Consider the following 15984-nt stretch of genomic DNA (forward strand, 5'->3'; position numbering starts at 1 on the left):
TCTGGCATTCCTTCCCCTCATCTTCCTGGCCAGGCCCTGACTGTGTGTTTCCCCCCTCTCAGAGCTGGCAGTCTAGACGGCCATGAATAATGTAGGCAGCGCTCTCCCTCAACCTTAAACCCTTCTAATCGCCCTGTTTAAGGGCTGCATCAACAGCCATGCCAGAGATCATTAAAACTTACACACTCTTAACGGACCACACGGACAAAGACATTCATTACAGGGAGGTCGAGGCAGACGATTTGTCGAGCTTAACTCCCTCTCCAGTTCTGTTTTCTATGCACAGCATCATCCCTCTTCACACCCGGACCCTCTCGGATTTTACCAGTCCTTACCCACACACCCACCCCTCATTCATCTGTTTTTATTGTCACGTCACTTTTCTCTGTGTGTGAGGAACTGCACTCTTCTCTTCTGTAAGCTCCATTCCCCCCTGATCTAACTTCTCTACATGGACCTCCAGAGAGTAATGTGTCCCCTGCAACAGATCAAGACAGAAATATCTTTAGCTGTCACCACATACACGAGTCCTCCCTCTGCAGCCGAGGCTGAAGAAGTGAATTTTAATGGTGTTGATTTGGTTTGTTATGCTGCCTAATTGCCAAGCGCTGATGGTATAAGTCTGCTGTAATCAAAGCGCTGGTCTGCTTGGAGAAAACGCACACTAAACAGATGATCGGCCCTAACAGATGTGTGTGTGTGTGTGTGTGTGTGTGTGTGTGTGTGTGTGTGTGTGTGTGTGTGTGTGTGTGTGTGTGTGTGTGTGTGGGGGGGGGGGGGGGGGGGGGGATATGGAGCCGAGAATCTGTCAAGTTGTTTCCAATAGGAAGAGTGATTCTCTTTCCTTGTTTTTCCACTGTAAACTGACTGTAATGAAGGCTGACTGTGCCGTGTGTGTTTTTTAGACATATGAATGGAGCGAGTGTGGCTCATTAAAAAAATAAACTGTCACTGCCGCCTCAGCCACCTTAAGCTGCAGTCGTCAGCCGGGCCTGTTTATTCAGCCACTGGATCGCTGCTTCAGTCACTTCTCTCTCCCCCACGTCATCTAACTTTATCTTTCTTACTCCCACTTCAGATGCATTTATATATAATATTATAGAACATCTGTGCATTTTCTGTATCTCACCTCTTTACAGTCAGTTTCTGCATTTGTTCCACATCGGTGCAAAGCATTTTCTTGCTGTCCTCTTTCCTGGTATGTTCCTCGAGCTGTCAGAGGTGGTGCACGCTGCCTGCACCATCACAGAGCGGTACGACTGTGAGGTGAACATACACAGTGTCCTCCTTCAGCAAGCACTGATCTCCAGAGTCTGACAGAGTCAGGGGGGTTTGGGGGGGATCGCGAGCAGCGTCAACCTCCTCGACGATGATTGATACCCTGGATGAGCCTGTGCCGGGACTGTCAGTGGTCGGGCATGGCTGCTCAGTGAAAATGTTATGATTGGCTCCATCCATTCCCAGAAAGTGTTTTGATTGGCTGCGGCACAAGAATCCCGTGTCTCCAGTTGAGACGGAGTGCAGGATTTGTAGTAAGTGGGAAGTATTACAGAACATACATCTTGATAAAAGAAGAGATTTCATTGTAGCCTCATCTCTTAGTCCTCATGATCATCTATACTCATAAACGCAGCCTTCCAGTGGTGTGTGAGCAGGCACTATTTCAATAGATCCATTTTAATAAAAGCTTATCACGCAACCCTTTTACAACAGATGAGCAACCGCTCCCGTCATGGCCCCTCATAAACACTGCACCCTGCTGGCTGAGGTAGAGGCTGAGACCTAGTTACTGTCAAGTCCTCTTATCTACTAGAAAACAGCCCCCCTCCATATACCCCCTTTAGCTCCGGTGCCAGATCAGATAAGCACAGGCTATATTTCCCATGTTTGTTTTGACTCTGTGCCCTGACAATGTGGTCTCCTCTGTTGGTGCATGTGCTGTGGCTGTTGCCTGGTTGGCCCGGCTCTGAGCACAGGCCAGTTGTGGGTAGTGATGAAACGGTATGACAGTATTGTGACCAAAATTATCAGTATTATCGTGGCATTAGCTTGCTTACTCACTCACTCACATACACACAGTCTATCTTTGTATGCTGTATTTGAATGTATGCAGCGTCCCCATGCACAACTTGCATTAACACAAACGGTGATTGACATAAATAGCTTATATAGGAGTCTATAGTGTTTCTCCCATAGTCTGTATATAAAGATGGACGACATTAATGCTCCCCAAAAGTGAAGCCAAAGTGTCTCGATCACCACCGGATGGCTGACTCAAGTATACGTCATAGCACCTATCCCATACATGTAATGTAATCTCCTACATGTTAGTGGATGGGGCATGGACCAAACTAAAAGTAAAAATACACATCATACTCTCATTGAAGGAGGCTAAAATATTTCCATTGTTGTCACTGCCTTCTGCCATGTTTTCATTGATGCAAATCAAACCCATGTTGCGTGCTGGAACTGCATTTAGGAGCCTGTTGCTAATTTTATATTTCATCATGTACTGTATGTCTGATTTGAGTGGAGGTGGAAAGAGATCATAACTGTTGAATCAAGAGAGTCACGATTATTATGTTATTGTGTTACTATAGCAAATACGTACATCTGTACCTAACATTTCTTAATAGATTTACACTAGGTGTGCCCCTGTCTCCTGAATCACTGCACACTGTTCATAATGAGGTGAAGTCAGGACAGATGAGAGCAATAACATGTTGCTGATGCAGTTACCTCGCTGATGTTCTCATTACAGCACTGACCTCAGTCAACATTACTCCAGGAAACTTAACGCTGTTTGTCAAATAACGATATGAGGGAGCAATTTTCAATTAAGAATTTGATAATATGACACTACGATTTTCGCTTTTTATTGTTCCAACCCTCACTTTTCTAGACAGTATGGCAGACTCTCTGAAAACCCTTAGGATATCATCTTGTGTGTGTTCCGTTTCTGAGTGTGTAGTAATGAGCCCCGACTTTGACTGAAGTGAACAGAGCAGGACCTTACTTTATCATTGTTTTAATCGTGTTTCTGGTTTCTCTTGCAAAGGGAAAAGGAAAAAAGGAAAACTTGGGGATATTTTATTATAATTTTAATGCAGAGACAAAACCTTGTTCAGAGAATCTAATACATAATATGTCAACACTTTTGTGACTTTGAGCTTCTTTTTCTTTTTCTGTGGTCCCTTAGACCCCGTCAGAAGCTGAACGACTGACACGCTCGTCATACAACAAAGAAGATGCATAGAAGACCTTGTGATTGCTGTTAGAATGGCTGAGGCTGGACAGAAGCAGAGCTCTTTTGTACAGAGAAATGGTCCATGTTTACCTGCATCCATGCAGCTCCAGGGCACATTTTAATGATGCCTCATTTGGTCATCTGGAATAACTTTTGGCCCACATTGAGAAAGGCCCTCCGTTTTGATTTACAACTCAGTCTGTCAATGTTCCCCGGCCTCTGACCTTTCTGCTGCCTGGCGGTGAGCCCCATGAGGCTCCAAGAGCCCTTCCTTGCGTGTCTGTAAGGCCTCCTGCCCACTCTATGGAGGCTGAGCCCAGCCGTCCGGCTGATGGGCAGCGCTCTGGAAGGCAAGAGCAGCAGCATGTGACAGCTGAATCCTCAGTAGGATCTTGTCCACCTCAGCAGCCCCAGCAGCCTCCTAATCCTCGTCCTGTGCACAGAGCCTTGGGCCGCCTGCAAAATCGCCAGCCCAAACGCACTGACCTTCTCCTTCGGCTACAGCAGCAGCAAGCGGTAGCATGGCAGCATTCAGACAACCCAGGTCCCTCAGGAGGCAGCTTCTTCTCTTCAACTTCCCCGTCAACCTCATCCCTCCATTCTACTTCCTCCACCCGGGGTGAGCATGGTCATGGGGTCCCATCTCAGTCCAGCCAAGAGGGCCTAGAAGGGGTCAGCTCACCCAGAAAAGGGGAGAAGAAACCCCAGAAACCAGGGAAATATGTGTGCACTTACTGTGGCCGTCCATGTGCCAAGCCAAGCGTTCTTCAGAAACACATTCGCTCCCATACAGGAGAAAGACCCTACCCTTGTGCTCCCTGTGGCTTTTCTTTCAAGACCAAGAGCAACCTGTACAAGCACCGCAAGTCCCATGCCCATCGCATTAAAGCAGGACTGGCATCCAGTCGTGATGAGCCCAGTTTGAGTGGACCAGAGGGCAGTGGTGCCGGAGAAGACCCAGAGGAACACACAGAAGGAGAAAGCACTGAGTCTGAGGAAGAGACAGGCCAACACAGTAAGGTCTCCTCTAAAGAGATGTTGGGACAGCAGAGGAAAGGTGGTAAGGAAGTGCTGGTAGGCTCAGAGGAGAGCCAGAGGCCTGAAGACTCCCAGGCTGTCAAGCAAAGGCTGGCACTGAGACTAAGTGAAAGGAAGCGTGGACCCAGGGTTTCTTCGGATGACCATCCCTCTTCCTCCCTCTCCACCTCATCTTCCTCTCTAGGCCCTGGCAGTAAAGGCAGCACAGAGTCTGGCTACTTTTCCGGATCAGGCAGCACTGACCTGTCTCAAGTTAGTCCCCCCAGTGCTAGTGCCAAAACCTATGCAGAAATTATTCTAGGGAAATATGGACGACTGGGGGGGCCGGAGCGCAGTACCCATCAGCAGCAACATCATTCCTCACTCTCCTCATCCTCAGGAACGGAGGAAAAGAGCATTCCCTTCACTGTACCCAAAACCCAAGTAATAGAACACATTACGAAGCTCATCACTATCAATGAAGCAGTAGTAGACACTAGTGAGATTGACAGCGTGAAGCCCAGACGCTCCTCTCTGTCCAGGAAGAGCAGCATGGAGTCACCTAAATTTACTGCTCCTAAAGATCCCAGCACATTTGATCCCAAATCAGAAACCCCCGGACCCAGTGGTTTGAGGCACCTCCACAATCCTGAGGCAGATCCACCTGGTACCCAGGAGCTGTCATCAGTGCCTATGATTAGAAGCCACTCCATGCCTTCCTCCACCAGCCAAAAGGAGCCCTCCACCTCTGGCCCCATGTCTCCCAGACGTTACCGTCTCTGCCAGTCATTTGATGAGCAGCAAGCTGTGGTAGCGGAGATGAGGGCTGGTCATGTTCAGCGTATGCTCAAGCGCCAACCTGCCATAGAGGTGCCCCTGGGAGCTGAGGTAATGCTGGAAGGGGCCAGTCCCACCCCCACCTCAGCCAGAGGCAGTGAACTAGCCAGGCCGCCGCAGCAACAGCAACAGAAAAAGAGTCCCAGCCTGTTTGAATGTGAAGCATGTGGCACTCACTTCCAACACAGTGAAGGCTATGAGGCCCACAGAGGCGTCTGCCCAGGACACCAGACGCTGGAACAAGAGAGCAGGGATGTGAGAAAAACATGCAGGGAGGATCGCCCCCCGATGATGATGCACTATAAGTTCCGGGCACTGGCCATGGCTGTGAGGAAGAGGAGGAAAGAGGAGAGCCTGGAGGAGGACCCTCCCAGCCCTGGATCTGTAGCTGTGTCAGGCAGCTCTGCAGGCCTCATTCCAGTGCCAAGCAGACAGGAACACAGCCAGGCCCTCTCAGGTCTGTTTATGTATCCCAGCTGATAAAATTATAACCCTTATCCTGCATAAGTAATAATTTCCGAGTCAGCCAGCTCTTTCTATCCTCTTTTAACAACTGAGAAACCCATATAGGTTTGGGAAAGATTGACATAACAAGTCAATATCTGCATTCACATCATTCATGTAAAGCAAAGAAAACAGAAAGGAACTAGAATGGTACTAAGCGCATACCTTTGCCAAAGCCCAACAGGCCCCTTAAATTCCATCAAGCCACACCAAATTTCACAAACTTATAGATATCAGTCTTCTTAATATGCCTGATTTTTTTCGTCAAGATCCATAAATTACTCCCTGTGAAGATGTTGAAAAAATTGTGGATCCGCCAAAAAATATACTATGGTCCCCTTATGAAACCACATTTAAATGAATTAGATCTGGATTTTGTTTAGGATAGGCACCAAATTTTACTCAATCATAAATACCAGTACCCTAAACATGGCAGATTTTTTTCATCAAGATCCATTAATTATTCTTTGGGAAATAAACGTAAATGTTAATAAAACATGCTATGTCACAATGTTAAAGAAAGTAAATAAAAAAATCCTAGATCTGACCCCTGATTCAGATCCCCACCAAAATTTAATATTCTTTCCTGAGCATCCTTCCACCAAGTTTTGTAGTAATCTCTCCAGTAGTTTTTGCGTAATCCTGCTAAGTAAGACACAAACAAGTGCAGATGAAAACATAAGCTCCTTGGAGGAGGTAAAAATGACTGCATTAAATAACACTACACTACAGATTAGGCACAGAAATTCACTAAAAAGTAAATGTCATAATTCAAAAAACAGTACACCGGTATGATATAATGACATTTTTTTTGTTTACGCTATATGTGTTTAGGTGTTCCTTTACAGACTGAGCCAAAAGAACAGCAGCAGCAACAGCAGCAGCAGGACAGGAAGGGTGTGTCCGTCATCCAACACACAAGCTCTTTTGAGAAGCAGGAGAGTATATCCATGGAAAGTCAGGAACCAGACCTCAGAGAGAGTCAGCAAACACAACAACCCCAGCCAAAACCATCACCCTCTACATCTCGCCTTATCCGCCAGCCAAACATCCAAGTGCCAGAGATACTTGTAACTGTGGAGCCTGATGCTGACATGCCATCTGTGTCACCGCCAGTGACAGCATCCTCATCCAAGGTACAGGATTATTTAAAGGAGTACTGTGTATTTTTATGCATTTATGTACGACTGACTGCCTTTCTTGCCAACTCTTTCTATATGATAAATTAATAAACTCTCTATCTGTCCTAGGAGGCAGAGAGAATGGAGGAGTTCCAGTGGCCCCAGCGTAGCCAGAGTCTGGCCCAGCTCCCTGCAGAGAAGCTGCCACCAAAGAAGAAGAGACTCCGTCTGGCAGAAGCAGCCCAATCGTCTGGGGAGTCCAGCTTTGAATCTGTGTCTCTGTCTCGCACCCCCAGTCAAGAGAGCAACATCTCCCACACTTCAAGCCTTTCTGCTTCTTGTGAGGACACATTGAGATCAGAGCCTGTCGTCTGGGCTGTCAGTAGCCAAAGCTCCCAGATGTTGATGGTGCCATCTCCTTCCCACCAACACCATCAGAGCCACAAGGAGATGAGGCGCTCTGCCTCAGAGCAGACCCCAGCCAGCCCCCAGCAAACTGAGCAGATCTCAGACACCAGAAGCAAGTCTTTTGACTATGGGTCTCTGTCCACTCAGCAGTCAACATCCTCCTGGAAAGAAAGAAGAAAGTGTCTGCTGGTGAAGCACGCCACCTTAGGGGAACCTGAACAAGAGGAAGGGGCCAGCATGAGTCAGTTGTCTCGAGCAGAGAGTTCAAAGCCTGGGCCATCCCGCTCTGTCCTCCCTCCTCTCTGTTCAACTGAGTCAAACCCCCGGTTCAGTCTGGAGGCCACAGGGAAGGCTGTGCAGCTGTTCCAGCCGCAAATCTTCCCACCCCCTCAGGATGTGATGCCTCTGCAGCCTAGAAGCCAACAGACATTTCCCCCAGGATCGCTATCCCAGCTACTCCCTTGCACCACAGCCATCTCTGAAGTGCTGTCCACCCAGATCATCCACAGAGCCTTCTTACATTCACAGTCAGGACCTCCACACATACCAATACACCCAACGCAGATCCACATGTCAGAACATTTGGGTATACCACTGCATCAGCTTCCATTAGGTCCTCTCCAGTTCTCTTCCAGTACCAGACCTAGTCAGTCTATATACTTACCTGTTCCTCCAAGACTTACCACACATGTTCCAATAGACAGCGGACCCTCCATCTCATCTATGTCTTCTGACCTCATCCGTCAATCCCTTGTAACAATCTCCCACCACCCCATGCGGCCAGTCATTGCCACATGCCTGGCACAGCTTACACCAGTCGTGTCCCTTGTGGTTCCAGTGCGCCTCCATACACATATACCTACCTATGCCAGTGCCATGTATACCACCCTATCCCAGATCCTGGCCTGCACACGCTCACAGGAACCCATCTCTTGCACAGCTATGGTCATCATGGGTCAGGTTGAGCGAGAAAAGCTGCAGCGGTCCTACCTGAAGGTCCCTTCTCCAGACATCGTTCTTCCTCTGTCTCTGCCTGCCGAGCTGGCCTCAGGATCTGGGGAGGGATACAGCCCACTGGGGGCTGGAGGAAGTAAACGGATGCTTTCTCCTGCAGCCAGTCTGGAACTCAGCACAGAGGCTCAGCGTCACCAGAAAAGGGTAAAAGAGGAAGAGGAGGGGGAGCAACATAAGGCAGGAGATGAGGAGGAGGAAGATGAAGAACAGAAAGTAAGAGAGGAGGAAGAAAGTAAAGCTACTGGGAGAAAACTGGATGAGGGAGAGAAGAATCAGCCTGAGAGGGTGGAGGCGACAACTGTGAAAGTGGAGAGAGAGCAGGAGAAGGTGTCCAAGAAACATAACAGGGAGGAGGAGGAGGAGGAGGAGTCGACTGTCAAGACAGGTCAAAAAAAGGAAGAGGTGCCGGTTGTGGAGGAGGGAGTTGGGAGAGGGAGCACCCCTTCATACCACAGCCTCCACACCTCCACCTCAGTCAACTGGTGCTACCTGAATTATGTCAAACCCAACCCATCTGTCCAGAGGGATGCCCGCGCCTCAGTTTACTCTACCTGGAGCATAAGTGCTCACAACCCCAACCTGCCGGGCCTCAGCACTAAGATGGTCTTGTCTCTGCTGTGCTCCAAACAAAAGCACAGCGCAGAGACGTACACCATGGCCACAGCCCCAAGTCCGGCCAAAGGCAAACTGGCCTCTGCCAATAGCAGGACCCCGCTTGTGTCAGAGGTAAACATAACCACAATACACCCTCTGAATGTTTATGTAGACCAGTCTGATAAACACTAAACCGACTGTTTTGCTATTATCTTTTTATGTGTCTGTTTTACATAAAACCACATTAAGGGGAACTTAAAGGGAAACTGCTATTATACACTGTTTTCAGGTTTTGAGCATATACTGTATATAAAGATGGATGACATGACAGCTCCCCAAAAGCCAAAGCGTCTTGATCACCACCTGGTGGCTGGATGCAGTATAGATCATAAACCCTACTTCCTCCATGTTAATGAATTGGACATAGACTCAACAAATGTTTCTGTCATTTTAGGTAGTTCTCATTGCTGTGATGTTTGGTTTTAATTAGTAATTTGATGCTATAAAAACAGGGTGAAACATCATGATTGACGGCTGAGACTGATACACACAATTGATTTTCTGTGTGTATCAGTGAGACTTCGCTACCATGGCTCCATCCCCCATCGCTACAGACTCTCGCTCAAAATGCTCAAGATGGCGACGTTGGTATCTGGGATATTTTGGCTTCATTTCTGCTTAGTGGGAGGAAGTAGAGACATGTCGTCCATCCTCATACACAGTCTATGGTCTTGTTAAGAAGCTACTTCTGTATTTGTGAAAAAAGTTAATTTGGGAACTTTGCAAAATCTGATAAACTAACTAACCTACTAAGTGGCGTAGCTTGAATTACAAGTTTGACAATGATAAATAGGGGATGTTGATTTAGGCTGTTAGGGTTGATCTAGTTTGACTTAGGAAACAGTCAAGATTTTATTTTAAAGTGTTTTGAATATTTCTGTGTGTCTTGAGTGTAGCTACATGCCACCCCAGCCAGCACCGTCACTGAAGTAAAGGATCAGCAGCAGCATGAGAAGGAGGAGCCTAAAGAGATGAAAGAAGAGGAGGGACCCTCCACTTCCAAACAGAGTGAGCCCCCTCGTGTTCGCATCTTTGAAGGCGGGTAAGAGCTACAAGAGCGACACTGTCAAAATGCGTGTTATTCAATATTTGTGAATAATGGCACTGCCTCATTACACAAGTAATCTGTTATTCAGTCACAAACCAATGCTTGGTGACAGTGAAACAGCAACTATGAGAAGCTGATGAGAGCGTGCAGAGAACGACAGTAACAGATGGGAGGCAGCAGAGCCAGCAGGGACTTCATTTGTACCTGCAGCCAAGCTTTTTCCTTGTGCTGTTGGCATGAACGTCTGCATTTTAGAAGTGCTAATTTGGAGAGATAGAAGCATGTGTGTGTGTTAGTGCGCGTGCGTGTGTGTTAGTGCGCGTGCGTGTGTGTGTGTGTGTGTGTGTGTGTGTGTGTGTGTGTGTGTGTGTGTGTGTGTGTGTGTGTGTGTGTGTGTGTGTGTGTGTGTGTGTGTAATGTTTGTACTTCACTACATTCACATATTTGTGCTTTCCATAAATTTCTGATTGATCTTTTCCAGTGCAGCCTGTCCTCTTTCCCAGGTTTATTGTGTTCAGAACTGAATTTTGAAATTCTGCAGCGTCTGTAACATTCAAAGTGTCTCGATCGCCTCCTGGTGGATGGCTGCAGTTATAGGTCATAAATGCTGCCTCCTCTATGTTAGTGGATGGGACGTGGACCAAACTTTGTACAGAGTTTGTATCTGGACATTTTGGGTTTTATTTCTGGATAGTGGGAGGAAGTGAAGATGCGTCAACCCTCTTTATATACAGTCTATGGTCTGTATTGTTCAGTTTATATATAATTTTTTTTTGTAATAGACAATTAACTAAAAGAACACACTGGTTTTCCTTTTGATGGGCATTTTTATAAAATGTTTAGAGGTGATGTTAAAGATTTGTGTGTGTGTGTGTGTGTGTGTGTGTGTGTGTGTGTGTGTGTGTGTGTGTGTGTGTGTGTGTGTGTGTGTGTGTGTGTGTGTGTGTGTGTGTGTGTGTGTGTGACAACACTTGCACATAGAGGCACACACATTGAGCGTGAATGAGTTGTCTGCTTAACCATAGATAAGGCACTAATTACCAGTCAAATTATCATTTGCAGACACACATTACACACATCCAAGAAGTGTGTTTTTGTTAAAGCCCACAGCTTTCCTCCTTCTACACCCCGTCTGTCTCCATCATCCTTCTCCCTCTACTGGCTCTGCCTGTTTCACTTTGGGAGCTCCTCCAGTTTTACTTTCCCATGTATTATATTCTGTTCATTCACTGTCAACCTCCCATGTCTCCTCTCTCTGTGTATATACACCCCTTGATGTCCTGCTGTATTTTTTCCGTGCATGCAAATAAGCTGCAGCTACTCACTCGACATCACAGCTGAATGTTTTGCACGCTGACTCTGTTAGGACTCATTACGCCTTCATCCCTTTTGTCAACACTTTGAAATCATGACTGTGCACCTCTCATTTTTTCTCGGAGAAGTACACTGTTTTTAGGAAGATGCATCATGCAGCTTTGTTTTTGTTCCAGTGACGAACAATTATTATTAGCATCACAGACCTAAGAAACACATATAGAGGATCAAGGCAGCTTTCTCTCAATAACACATCTCTTCAATTAAATAAACATAAGCTGCTTTCAGATGAGCAATGAACTCTGGAAATCTTCCCCAAAAATTCCAGAGGGTCTGAATGTGAGGCTGCAAATGTTCGAGTCAGTTGCAATTGTCTGGAACTTTTCCTGCCAGCCCCATAGTAAAATTACCAGGAAATATCTAGTGAGCCTGTGTGAGAATACAGCAGAAAAATGATACCACGAAATGGATGCAAAACGCAGACAAAGATGTCAACTCGGAAAGACAACCTCATTCGTGACCCCTTTAATGATAAGGGCCGCTGTCGATGTGCTGTGAACGAAAAACACGCAAATTTTGCAGCAGAATGTAAATGTTGTTTTCTTCCTCCTGCATGCTCTACCCAGGCGCCATCCATCACCTGAATGTTCCAGACATTATCCTGCCGCGTTCTTCATAAATGAAAGACAAATAAAATTTCGGAAAAATTGGGTACAGACATTTACATGTCTGAAAATAGCTCTAGTTGTTCCTTCTTGTTGGCAGTGGAAGTCTCCGGTACGTGAGCTTCAATTCCTGTTAGTGTGCACAAGCTGTTTCCTTCTGGTTGTCTAAAGATGCAGATTGATTTCAAAGGTGGAAGAGGTCAACGCTGACGATTTGTCTTGACACTGGTGACCACACTGGGGAAATGGTCATTATTATTTCTGAGCAGAGCTTGTGTCAGAAAGCTTCCGATTGGGACTGAAGTATGTTTCATTGTTTGCTGTGTTGCAATTCACATTCGGCCTCATCAATCAATCACAACCTCCACCAATCTGCCGTGGGAGCCTTAGAGCTACTGCCAGAGCAGGAAACGGATTGACAGTCGACTTTACTGAGAGACGTGCTGCTGATTTAACGTTCGATGCGTGAAGTGCAACTCCTGCCTTGTGGGTGTTTATTTTTAGCAGTAGGAAGAAATGCTGCGTGCCAGTAAACAGTAGCCAGCCACTGAATGAAGACAACATAATGCTACTGTTGAGACTGTTTTACAGTTGTGTAACAATTTGTTATGAATTGCAGTGGCTGGTTCTGTTATACAACAAGGAGCATTCACACTGCCTGGGTTCTTGTCGATGTGCTGCATATCCAGTAATTAAACACACTGGATATTCATCATTAGGAAAGAATTGTGCGTCTCTTCATGAGTGGCGAGAGCAGATGAGCATTTCATAGAGGACAATTTATTCAGATAGAGAACGTCTGCGGTCCAATGTGCACATAAATAACCTCTCGGTAAACACCAAGATGGAGTATAAACAATGTTTTTATAGACTAGAACTAAATGTGTAACTAGATTTTTATATATAGTATCTATTTTAGCTTGTTGGCCAGAGCCAGGCCTCCCTTCCACCTCTGTAGCTGCTGCTGTTGTTGGCAGGGCCACCTGATCGCAGCAGAATAGCTGGTATTTTCTTGTGTGCCCAGGGTGTAGCAGAAGAAACAGCGCAGGGTGCTGCTGGGGTTTTGGTGGGGCTTTCCCAACCCGCCACCATAAAGAAAGCCTTGTAGTGTGTTGTGTGTGTGTGTGTGTGTGTGTGTGTGTGTGTGTGTGTGTGTGTGTGTGTGTGTGTGTGTGTGTGTGTGTGTGTGTGTGTGTGTGTGTGTGTGTGTGTGTGTGTGTGTGTGTGTGTGTGTGTGTACGCTGCACAAAGACTCCCACAGCTACATTCACTATCAATATTAAAGCTGCACTAATCAATATTTTTTACTTGAACAGGTCAAATGACTGTGTCAGCCAGAGATTAATCAAACAACTCTGTAGTTCGTCCACAGCTCCTTTTTGAGTATTTAACGTCTTTTAGCACATTGTTTTTGGTTCTTTACGACGCAAATTTATCAACCTTGTTTCCTCCAGCTGCAAGTTTGCATGTAATTCATAGACTGTATATAAAGATGTACGACATGACGACTCCCCCAAAGGTGAAGCCAAAGCACCTTGATCGCCCTCTGATGGCTGGCTACAGTATAGGTCATAAATCCTGCCTCCTCCATGTTCATGGACCAAACTAAATAGTAAAGGCCAAATTAATATTTTCTCAAAGATGGATTCTTTCATTTATGATAGTTCTTATCGCATTGATGTTGTGTTTGTTTTCTGTTAAGTTTGATATTTGATCCTTTACAAATGGGTTGAAACATCATGATTGACAGCTAAGTCTGGCTTGTGATTGGTCGAGCACGTGTATCGACGGCACCTTACTATTGTGGCTCCTGCACAGTGCCACTCATCTACTTCTCACCACTGCACAGACTCTGGCATTTGTGATTAGTGGTAGGAAGTGGAACCCAATCGTCCATGTTTAAGTCTATGATGTAACTGGTCAACAGAGTGGAAGGTGTTGCAGCCAAGGAGACTGGTGTTTTTGGTTGTGTGGACCAAGAAGCTGTTAATGCATTGAGTGGTTTCATATGAAGGTAATCCCAAATTGTGATTTTGCTGCAACCAAACCTTTCTGTTTCTCTTCCTCTTATCTCTCAGGTATAAGTCCAATGAAGAGTATGTGTACGTGCGAGGTCGCGGCAGGGGGAAGTACATATGTGGAGAGTGTGGCATCCGCTGCAAGAAACCCAGTATGCTGAAAAAGCACATCCGAACGCACACCGATGTCCGTCCGTACATTTGCAAACACTGCAACTTTGCCTTCAAAACCAAAGGTAAGGAAAAGTATGAAGTTGCTTCGAACACACAAACTGGGTTTCTGTTGTTACGTCATGTTATGCCTGGTGATCACATTTTACCTCTGCTGCTGAAACGTCCTCGCTTTGCCCCGTGCAAGTCGAGGGCAATTCTCTAATGCGCTTTCCTTGTTCCTTTCCCAGGAAACCTTACCAAACACATGAAGTCAAAGGCTCATGGGAAAAAATGCCAGGCGATGGGGGTATCTGAGTCATCACTGGACGAGCCAGAGAGTGAGGAAACAGGTACTTAAGAGGGGATGGGGGAGGCATCTCACATGTTTCCCCACCGCTGTAGAGAAATATTGGTACACAGCTGGATGAACGCCCGTGAAGAATTGTAGTCGCTCCGACAGCTTACGTAACACCATGTTCTATTCTCCTCCCTTCGGCCTTGCATAAGAAATAGTATGAAAAAGTATTCGATAAATAAATAAAGAATACAGAGCATGCAACCGTGGTGGCAGCAGTCTTCCAAGCATACCTTGTTCTCATGCACGTGTCGCTAGAATATGATGATAACCGCTCCCCAACTCTGACATCTGCCCCTGTCAACGCCACCTCACTGTTTCCTTCCTAACCTTCCTCTACTACCCCTCTTGATGACGTCTCCTTCTAGCTGACAGACTCCACTCATCACAGCCAAGGACGCGCCATTTCAACCGCCTTTCCATTCAAAAGACTTTTTGAGCTATTTTGTGAACAGAAGCATATTCATTCAGACTCCGGTCTTTTCATCCTCAGTTGATTTATGAAATTGGTTCAGTGGGTGGTGGTGGTTGAGGTTTGTCAGAAAGATGCAGTATGATGTCCTGAAAATGCTCACGTTTCTTTCTCTCTTATACTTCTTTTACACCAAAATTAGTGGGAATACGCAGGTTTTTCAAACACGGGTAAACCCAAGTTCACCCTGGTGTCATGTTTCAATCACTTGAACAAACTTGTGTCTACTGCAGACCAATTTGACCCGGCGGAGTGAATGCCGATTGTATCCATTCCCATTGCAAAAGCCAGATTTTAGCGGATGTTAGTGAGATTTATGACTGTGTACATTCAGTACAGCAGGTTTAGGGTTCAGTGGATGTAAACAGATACGACACTAACAATGTGTATGTTTGTCTGTGTCTGCGCAAACAGCTGGAAGTGAGGAACGTGTTTGTGGCTCAGAGGAACAGGAGGAACATCAGTTTTCCGATGTGGAGGAGTCTGAGGACGACGACGATGACAATGACGATGAGGAAGAGGAGTCCGTATCCCATGACGACCAACCGTCCTCCTGTTCGTCGGACACACACCAATCAACAGGAGGGCGCTCTGGCAGCAGTAGGCACTCTCAACAGGGCACCCCCGACCCCGAGGCCCCCGCAGGCCCCAGTCAGGAGCACTTGCCGAGGGGAGTGTGGCTCCGCAGACGAGCCACCTCACCAGGCAGCAGGAGAGCTCTGTTCTCCCGGCGGGGCTGGAAGGCGTCACCGAGAGCCTTCTCCCCCAGCAGTGAGAGCTGCTCCCCCAGCCGCAGCCTCTCCCCCCGTCTGGAGCTGTCCTCACCCATCCACAGCCTCTCCCCCAGGACTGAGCTGTCCTCACCCAGCCGACATGTCTCACCTTCACCTGAAAGAGGACCATCTCCCATCAGACCCCTCTCTCCGCTTCGTCCCATTTCGACCAGCTGCTACAGGTCAAAAGCCCGGACCCCTCCTTTGCCGCTCTGGTTACAGCACAGGACCCCTGGATACCTGCCGTGGGAGAGTCCCAGCACACAGGGTAGTCATGTCCAACTGGTGAGTCTCTTTTTTTTAAATAGGTGTGCCTTGAAATTTTAACTGGGAAATCGACCACTGTGTATTTCCTCTGCACTTTCCTCTTCCTGTTTCCAAGTA

General features: G+C 46.8%; 1 protein-coding gene across 3 annotated transcripts in view; it reads left to right on the top strand.

Moving 5' to 3' along the window:
- The window catches only part of LOC117776651 (transcription factor HIVEP3), a 43331-nt gene that overhangs the window by 26276 nt on the left and 1071 nt on the right, over positions 1-15984 (top strand). For all 3 annotated transcript variants that reach the window (XM_034610779.1, XM_034610781.1, XM_034610780.1), the window contains exons 2-8: positions 3200-5558; positions 6440-6741; positions 6856-8874; positions 9699-9844; positions 13908-14083; positions 14249-14350; positions 15242-15885. In XM_034610779.1, coding sequence (XP_034466670.1) covers positions 3551-5558; positions 6440-6741; positions 6856-8874; positions 9699-9844; positions 13908-14083; positions 14249-14350; positions 15242-15885 — 5397 coding nt within the window. In that variant the 5' untranslated portion in view covers positions 3200-3550. The remainder of the gene's footprint in view (positions 1-3199; positions 5559-6439; positions 6742-6855; positions 8875-9698; positions 9845-13907; positions 14084-14248; positions 14351-15241; positions 15886-15984) is intronic.

The sequence above is a fragment of the Hippoglossus hippoglossus genome, chromosome 16 (genome assembly GCF_009819705.1).
Source record: "Hippoglossus hippoglossus isolate fHipHip1 chromosome 16, fHipHip1.pri, whole genome shotgun sequence".
Taxonomy (NCBI): Eukaryota; Metazoa; Chordata; class Actinopteri; order Pleuronectiformes; family Pleuronectidae; genus Hippoglossus; species Hippoglossus hippoglossus.